General features: G+C 38.4%; 1 protein-coding gene across 1 annotated transcript; it reads left to right on the top strand.

Moving 5' to 3' along the window:
* Positions 1-8,894: 8,894 nt before the first annotated feature.
* LOC143027409 (general transcription factor II-I repeat domain-containing protein 2-like) lies at positions 8,895-9,452 on the top strand. The gene has a single exon (XM_076188695.1). The coding sequence runs from the start codon at positions 8,895-8,897 to the stop codon at positions 9,450-9,452; it is 558 nt and encodes a 185-aa protein (XP_076044810.1).
* Positions 9,453-9,838: the final 386 nt, after the last annotated feature.

Genomic DNA, 9,838 nt, shown 5'->3' with positions numbered 1-9,838 from the left:
AAGGAAAAGAGGAAAATTAAAAAAAAATAAGGATAAGCTAAGAAGAAAAGGGGACAGGGGTAGAGATTCACTGTCTTAAATCTCTCCTGCAAAAGATCCGTGGCCCTCAGTGATCGGGATACGGCCGCCAGACTGGGCCATAGTTCAATAAGGGAATTCTTAGTGTCTGAATTAGTCGAATTTTGGACCATGTAATTTTGTGTGTGTGTGTGTGTGTGTGTGTGTGTGTGTGTGTGTGTGTGTGTGTGTGTGTGTGTGTGTGTGTGTGTGTGTGTGTGTGTGTGTGTGTGTGTGTGTGTGTGTGTGTGTGTGTGTGTGTGTGTGTGTGTGTGTGTGTGTGTGTGTGTGTGTGTGTGTGTGTGTGTGATTGCATATGGAGTTTGTTGCCAAGCCTAGTCTATATGAGGCGTCCAGTTAAGCACGGATCTTGTTTAACTCGAAACCAGTAAAATTGGCGAGGATGCCCCTCTATTTCTGGGCGCCCCAATTCTTTCATGTACATCAGGAGACAAAAGATCTTCTACCATTGCGTGGTATAGGTTTTTCAGTGCGTTACCATCTGTCAATCAGAGATTTGTTAACGAGGTTAAAAGAACATAGTTGTGCTATGAAGTAAATTTCACTATACCACACCCACTCTGTGGAAAGTGAGAAACCCCTGGTACGATTCTACCCTTTTTGTGCCATAAAAAAGAGGAGACTAGCATTAGTAATTACAGAAACACTCCACCTACTCTAGTTCTAGTTGCATTTACATCAGTTTCTAGATTTTTTCTTTCTTTCTTTCTTTCTTTCTTTCTTTCTTTCTTTCTTTCTTTCTTTCTTTCTTTCTTCGAAGTACGAGCAACTGGCTGCCCCCAACACCCTACGCGAAGGCTCGGCCCTTCGCTAGAAGACGCCTTCATCCAATCAGTCGTCTCCGTTGCCGTGACGTCACCGCTCTCGACCGATCAGTCGTCTCCGTTGCCGTGACGTCACAGCTCTCGACCGATCAGTCGTCCCCGTTGCCGTGACGTCATCAGTCTCTCAGCCAATCAGGGACCGGAGGGGACGTGTCCCCTTGAGGGGTTTCCTGTTTTCAGCCCAATCTAGATCGATATCAACAGGAATTATTTTAATAGTATATAGATACGAAGACGCTATATCAACCCTCAGGGCAGTAGGCGAGATACATCCATGAGGAGTTAATATGAGAGGGAGGAAAGGGTAGTGGGTGAAACTGGAATGGGAGGCAGTGAAATGGGTGGGAATGGGTACGTTCCTTTTGAATTGGCTACCCCCCTAGTAAGGGGGAAAAACCCTGACATATAGATAGATAAGTTTACAAGTTGCACTACAATCCAATTCAGACATTAATTCTAATTAATTAAGGTTTCATTCTAAATATGCACCGCATTCTTCATTTGATTCTTAATTCTTTTTTTTTTCAAATTTATTGGGGAGAGAGAATGAAAGCTGATGTCTTGATTAATTAAGGATTACAAAGTATTACAGAGGGGGAGCATGCCGACAGGAGACCTTTTGGTCCATAATTAGGTCGGATGCGAAACAATGAAAATTATGATAAATAGATAAATAAATAAAAATAATAGTAATATAAATAATGATAAATAAAATAAATAGGTAAAGTTAAATTGTAAACAAACAACTAAATGGTAAATAATAATAGATAGGCAGATAAATAATAACACCGTGTTACAAAAAAAAAAAATCTTGTTTCTGGCAACTAACTATTATTTTCTGATTCAGTATGTTTCAAATCTTTGGAAAATAACTGTCTGTGATTTTAAACTTTGGGTCTGTTGTCAGTAGAACTATTTTGTTGAAATAATATTATCATGTTCAACCCTATATAGACATCTGAGACAGATCTGTAAACTCTTCAAAATTTACTATATATTTACCGAAACAAGTACTTAAGTGACAATATTATCAAATCTGTAATGTTTGAAGTAGTTTATATCACGAATTGGCAACTACTACTGCAGAAAAACAGAGCTTCAATGAAAAATATTACTAAGTGCGCCAATAGATGTGGAAGTGTATGGTCACGCAGTTCGTTTTGTTTATCACTTTATTTGATTAAAGGTAAGTTGAATATTTCTTCTATGAATATACGTTGTTAGAGTGGTTTAGGTTATAAAGACAATTATGTCCATTTAGGGTTAAATTGATCCATTTACTTTTTCAGACGCGTGACGAAGTTAATGTTATGGTGGCTCGTGGTTGCAAATACCCAACGGATTCCTGTTACGTGTGTGGAGAATTCGTCGCAAAGAGGGCTAAAAAACACTACCTGAACAGTTATACCCATGCAAAGGAAGCCTATCATGCTTAATTCGGAATACCAGTCGGTGACCAAGACAAACGCTGGGCACCACATGTCATCTGTGACTACTGCCACCGCACTCTTGAAGGTTGGTTTAGAGGAAAGAAGAAGGCAATGCGTTTCGCTATCCCCCGTGTCTGGCGTGAGCCTTCAGATCATCTCACAAACTGTTATTTCTCTATGGTGAACCCAATAGAATGAAGGAAGGGGAAGAATGCGCCTCCCATTGAGTACCCTGACATTCCGTCATCTATTGCACCTGTTCCCCATAACACAATGGACCTACCTGTGCCACAGCCTCCACTGAAAGATCAATCTTGTCCAGCAGAAGAAGCAGGCTATGATGATTCTGAGGAGGAGCAAGATGTATCATCTCCTGTGCGCCGTCGACGCCGGGTGGCTGGTGAAAGGTGCCCCTACTACCCCAAGCAAGAGGACATCAATGACCTCATAAGAGAAACGGCGTTGACAAAGTCCAGCGCCGAGCTGCTCATTTCCAGACTGAAGCAGTGGGACTTATTGGACGACAGCGTTCAAATTACTTCCCAGAGGAAGTGGCATCGCAGCTTTTAAGTTTTTTTCACTCTTAAATATGGGTTGTACTACTGCCATGACATCAGAGGACTCTTCGACGCTGTGGGCATTCCCTGCAACACTTCTGACTGTCGGTGCTTCATCGACAGTTCATCTAAAAGCCTGAAGGCTGTTTTACTGCACAACACAAATGAGTGACACTCGATTCCTCTGGCTCATTCTGTGCACATAAAAGAAGAGTACCAGAATGTCAAAATCCTTCTGAGTTCACTGGAGTACGAACAATTCAGCTGGGAGGTTATTGGTGATTTCAAGAAAGTGGCCTTCTTGATGGGGCTTCAGGAAAGCTCCACCGAAATACACCCCTTCCCTACGAGAAGAGGAAGTGGACCCTCAGTACCGGCTATGAGGTTGGGGACCTTAACGTAAAGCAAGAAACGCTGGTGGAGCCAACGAAAATACTGGAGCCGCCCCTACACATATAATTGGGCCTCATTAAGCAGTTTTTTAAACAGCTGGATCCAGAGGGTGAGACCTTGAAGCACATTCAGAGGCTGTTCCCGAAGTTGTCGGAGGCGAAGTTCAAGGCAGGCGTATTTGTGGGCCCTCAGGTGAAGCGACTTATTGATTCCGACAGCTTTCCTGAGAAGCTGTCTAAAGTTGAGCGGGCCGCTTGGACTAGCTTTGTTTCTGTAGTCAAAGGTTTCCTCGGAAACCACAAGGCAGAGAACTACAGGGAAATCGTTGACGAACTTGTGGACACATACCGGAGCATGGGTTATGGATGTCGCTGAAACTGCACGTACTACACGCCCACCTTGATGAGTTCAAAGAAAACATGGGTGACTACTCAGAAGAACAAGGTGAAAGATTTCACCAGGATGTCAGCTCTTTCGAGGGGCGCTACAAGGGACAGTACAGTGAAAGTATGATGGGGGACTATATCTGGAACCTTTTACGCGAAAGTGAACTGAAATACAATCGCCAATCTCGTAGATAAACTTCTTTTTGATTAAACTATAACGCTAGAACTTTTGTATCGAATCTGTATCAGTTCTCTGGAGCAATACTCGTCAGCAACGCCCTGCATCACTGCACTGTATCGCTGTCTGTGTATCAATATATTATGATACATAATTATACCCTACTCGTTTCCTTTTTATTTTCATTTCTAAAGACGGGGCCTGGAAAACTTCCTTTTCTATCACTGATTTATCATATTAATTGTGTTAACATCAATTAGAATTATACTTAACAGGAATCATTTGATTTCAAAGCAGATACTGTGAAAAACCCTTAAATTAATAACCAAAAATGGCAAAAAATCAATAAATCGATCTTATGAACTCAGAAACCGAAGTCTGAACTTGGTGACTGCTCATTATTTACTTATTTATGTCATAAGGAATTTGAAAATATTAGTTTTAACTCATGGACAAATTTTGTGTTACATGGTGATAATCAAATAAATAATAATAAACAAACAGACAAATAATAACAAACAAATAAACAAATAATATAAAATAAATGGCAGGCATTACAATACCTTAATTAGGTGTTTATCTAAACAAATCTTAAAGCTTCAAATTGAACTACATTGCACTGCCTCTGCAGGAAGTTTACTCCATTCATTAATTACACGGTTGGCGAAGTTGTTTCTTCCCACTTCCAAGTTAAATCTATTCCCTGACAGTTTAAGATCATTATTTCATGTCGGATACCCATTCAGTGTAAAAAAAAATTCACTTTTGATGTTGTCAATTCCCTTTAGAATATTAAAGACCTGTATCAAGTCAACTCTGAGTCTACGCTTTTTTAGAAAAAAAAACAGATTCATATGTTTTAGTTGATTTTCGTATGATTTATTTTTGATATTTGGAATCAGTTTTGGGGCTCGCCGCTGTACTTTCTCCAATCTGTCAATATCTTGAATGAGATTCAGTGACCATACGGAAATAGCATATTCCAAATGTGGACTAACGAATTATATATCTTTTTAATGACAGATGGACTTTTGAAGTTAAAAGATTGCGCTATCAGTCCTAGAATCTTGTTTGCTTTCTCAGAGACTGAAATACACTGCTTAGATGATTTGAGATCTTTACTGATAATTACGTCGAGATAACTTTCGCTATCCGCTTTTGTTAAAATTTTTCCAAAGAACTTGTAATTGTACTTGCTGTTATTTTTACCCATGTGCATTATCTTGATATTACTTGTGTTAAATTTCATTAGCCACTTTTCAGACCATTGCTGTAGTTTATATAAATCTTATTGAATATCTAACTGATTTAAGTGATCATTTGACATTTCGCAAAGTTTTGTATCATCAGCAAATTTAGAGACAATAGATTTCAGTCCGTGGTCTATATAATTTATATACACTATAAATAGAAGTGGCCCAAAAATGGAACCCTGAAGAACTCCACTCGTAACATTTTTCCATCTAGAAGCTTTCCCATTTAGAACAACTCTGTTTACTATCGTTTAACCAATTACTAGTCCAACTTAATAGGCTACCACTTATTCCGAGTGAAGTTAATTTAGCAAGTAGTCTTTCGTGGGGAATGGTATCAAAAGCTTTTGCAAACTCTAGATATATTAAATCTATATTGTTTCTTTTGTCATAATTCGAGATGACTCTGTTGTAGAGTTCAATTAAATTAGTCACGCAAGAAAGTTTCAGTTTGAATCCATGCTGGCTATCTTTTATCAAACAGTTATTGGTTATTTTCTTTTCTAAATGGTGTTTGATAGCATCTCTCATGATAGTTTCCCTAATTCTTCCTATGATTAAAGTCAAGCTTATAGGCCTATATATATATATATATATATATATATATATATATATATATATATATATATATATATAATATATATATATATATACATATATATATATATATATATATATATATATATTTTTTTTTTTTTTTTTTCAACCTTTTTTTGAAACCTTTTTTGAATATGAGAGTAACGTTAGCCAGCTTCCATTCTCTTGGGACATCTCCATCTCCTGATATGATGGATTTCTTGAAAATAGTTTCTAATGGAACAACAATCTCATTTTTCATTTCCTTTAAGATTTTTGGGTGCCAACCCTGGTGTTTTATTAACCTTGAGTTTTTGTATACATTTTTAACTTTTTTCTTTTGTTATATTTACCGTAGTATGTTCACTCTAGACTTTTCTCAGGTTTTAGTTTGGAGTTCACTTTGAGGTGTTTCGTTTACAAATACTGAACTAAAATAGCTGTTTAAGATATCACACATTCCTTCATTTGAATATTCAAGTTAACCGTCAGCAGGTAATAGTAGGCCAATGTGATTCCTAATAACCTTTTTATCTTTAATGTAACTATAGAATTGTTTAGGATTCTCTTTGGATTTATCAGCAATGTTAATTTCGTATTGTCGTTTTCGTTCTTTTTTCTTCTTCTTTTTTTAAATCTCTTTGTATTATTACATAACTTTCATAGTCATTAGGTGCACCCGAGCACTTATGTCTTTTATAACCTTGTCTCTTTTTAGTAATACTTTTTCATTTTCTTTGTCAAATCATTTTGGGCGAGCCTGATTTGGGGTACGTCTGTCCTTAAATGGGATGTAAGTATGCATCATCTTAGTAAGCGTATTTTGAAATATTTCTGATCTACAGGTCTTTCGTTTAATTTTGTCCCCCAGTCTGTTAGCTGAAGCTCCTGGCGTGAGCTATACTGAAATCATGTATCTTAGATACACAAGTATCTACTCTAAAATGTTTTAGCAGTTTGAATCTAAGTTGTGATCACTACTTCCAATGGTTTCACCAACTTCTACATCGGTTATCATGCTTTTGGGGCTAATGATCAATAGATCGAGTAAGTTCCCATGTCTTGTGGGCTCTTTTGCATGCTGAACTAAGTAATTGTCACCGAGAAAATCTATCAAGCGACTACCTATATGGCAATGTTTAAGGATCATCTAATCAATGTCAGTAAAATTGAAGTCACCCATTTTCAGTAAGTCCCGGTTGCAGAAACTAGACAATTCTTGAAACAACAGTTTGTCGTCTGCTAATGATAATATTTTTGGCCTATATATTACACCTACATTCATCTTTTTTTCCATTTGTTTGGGTTAATTCTATCCACAAACTATCATATGTATCCTGTTTCATTTTCTCTAAAACACAGGCATGGACATTGCTTTTAACGTACAACAGAACGCCCCCACCTTTCTTGTGGCTTCATATTCTAATTATATATTGCATTCTTTGGTTTTTGAGTTAGATTTTTTTTTTTTTTTTTTCGTTTGATTTTTGAGCTAAAAACAAAAACAAAAATATTTCAACCTTACTGTGGAGGGAGAATGAAAAATCATATCTCCATAACTGATTTGTGAACAATTTTCGGGTCAAGTCAAAAATATAATGAAGCTATCAATTGAATAAAAAGTTGTCCAGTTTAATGCCAGAATTCATTCATACCTTTTGTCTCTTCATGCACCTGACTCTGACACATTATAAATTAAAATGTACATTTTGTGACTGAATGCTTAATGTATTTTTACACAGTAGGTCTTTTAAAAATAAAATTGAGCAAAGCTAATCGTCACGTCGCTCCCTAAATCTTACATTAATTAAAAATATTGTCGAGACATTCTGACGGATTGATGTAAGTAAGAGTAGGAAACACATGAGTCTAGTTTCGCAAATGTGCTTTTTTATCATTCCTTTGAAAAGGCACATCTAAGAAACTAGTCAGGGATAAACTCAGACAAAGACTCCTGTGTTTCCTACTCCCACTCACCTCATTCATTAAACTATTAAGCCCCAGTTTCCAGTTTTGTGATTCTCTTTAGATTAGAGCAGGGGTTGGTAACCTATGGCTCGCGAGCTAGATATGGCTCTTATGATGACTGCATCTGGCTCGCAGATAAAATCTTAGCTAACATTTCTTAACACGATAAATAATTAATAATTCCTCTGTCATTTTAAAGATGTGCCGTTGGTGGGAGCGGAACACTTAGTAACGTAGGATTCTTGTGATTGGTTGTCATGTGCGAGATGTTACTAATGTAGTCAGTTGCTTCTCAGCAGCGGGAGCGGGCGGTACAAATGCTGCTGTCTTCGAGTTATCTCCCCGATCGCCTTCATTCATTGAATTCAAATAGTCAGTTAGCGATTTTATGCAAATCAAACCCTTTTGACGAAAATGGCGAAAAGAAAAAAGGATGAGGAATACCGTACCTTTCAGGACGAGTGGACAGAGGAATTCGCTTTTGTAGAAAGAGCAGGTACTACAGTGTGTCTAGTATACAATGATAAAATTGCATCAATGAAACGGTCAAAACGGTCACTTTGACACGGGAGACAGCAGGAAGAAAGCATGCACAGAGTCCAAGCCAGTCAACATCAACTCAGTGTATGGACCCGGCAAGGTAACTGGTATTTGGCCAGCTTTGCTGGTTCTTTAGCAATAATGAGAAACGGAGATCCATCCACAGATGGCAAGTATGCCAAAGCATTCATGCTTGATGTGGCCAACGAACTTTTTGACGACTTCTCAGATAAAGACAAGATAAACGAATTAAAGACATGCCCCTGTCAGCAAAAACTATTCATGATCGTACCATCATGATGGCAAATCAAGTGGCGGAAACACAAGTGAAGGACAGAAATGCAGCGTCATACTTTTCCCTCGCTTTGGATGAGTCAACGGATATAGGCCATTTATCCCAGTTCACTGTGATTGCAAGGTATGCCATCGATGACACACTGCGTGAGGAAAGTCTTGCTGTTTTGCCAATGAAAGGGTCAACAAGAGGGGAGGATTTATTCAAGTCTTTCATGGAGTTCGCTGAAGAGACCAATCTACCGATAGATAAACTGATTTTAGTGTACTGATGGTGCTCCATGTATGGTGGGGAACAACAAATGATTTGTAGCGCTTCTTCGTGAACATGAAAATAGACCCATTCTAAGTTTTCATTGCATTCTACATCAGGAGTCGATTTGTGCTTGAACGTGTGGCGAGCAGTTTGGTGAGGTGATGTCGCTGGTGATTAAGGTGGTCAACTTTATTGTTGCTCAAATTTTAAATAATCGCCAGTTTAAAGCACTGCTGGATGAAATTGGTAATAATTACCCAGGTCTGTTTATGCACGGCAATGGGCTTTGGTTGTCAAGAGGGAAGGCTTGCCTGAGAGAAATCCGAACTTTTCTTGAGATGAAAGGCGTCAAGCATCCTGAGCTAGCTAACGATGAGTGGCTCCTAAAGTTTTACTACCTCGTGGACATGACTGAGCATCTGAATCATCTCAACGTGAAAATGCAAGGCATTGGAAATACAGTCTTATCCCTCCAACAAGTAGTGTGTGCATTTGAAAACAAGCTGAAACTCTTTATTGTGGATATTGAAGCAGGTCGTTTGCTAAACTTTGAAAGACTAAGACAATTTAAAAATGCGTGCAGAGCAAATGACCCCGCTCAACATTGTGATCTCCAGCAGCTAGCTGGCTTCACATCTAGTCTCCTGCAGTCATTCAAAGTACGCTTTGTAGAATTTCGTGAGCGCACTCGCCTTTCAAGTTTCACGAGTGTGCAGTGAACAAAGCTGACCTGGGTTACATCCCTTATGTCTACATACAAGATTCTGAGGTAGAAGTTACTGACCTCAAAGCCTCAGACATGTTGATGATTAAATTCAAGTCATTGAACGAAGATTTGGAAGGGCTTGCGCGCCAGCAAGCAGAGCTACCGAGTAAGAACAAGTGGACAGAAATTAAAAAAAATTCAGTCCAAAGACCAGTTGATTTTCAAAACTTGGGATGCGCTTCCAGCCGCATATCACACAGTGCAGCGTGTATTGCCGTATTGACCATGTTTGGCTCTACATATACATGTGAGCAGTCGTTCTCACATCTGAAAAACATCAAGATCAACCGACGGTCACGTTTAACAGATGGAAGTCTCAATGCTTGCATGAAGCTTAAC

This window comes from Oratosquilla oratoria, chromosome 8, assembly GCF_046742065.1.
Source record: "Oratosquilla oratoria isolate Oo_2021 chromosome 8, ASM4674206v1, whole genome shotgun sequence".
Taxonomy (NCBI): Eukaryota; Metazoa; Arthropoda; class Malacostraca; order Stomatopoda; family Squillidae; genus Oratosquilla; species Oratosquilla oratoria.
Note: the sequence above shows the minus strand (reverse complement) of the source record. Positions and strands in the feature narration are given on the sequence as shown.

Bases quoted from the DNA above. Each gene is read 5' to 3' on its own strand.
- LOC143027409 (XM_076188695.1), top strand. From the start codon at position 8,895: ATGTCGCTGGTGATTAAGGTGGTCAACTTTATTGTTGCTCAAATTTTA.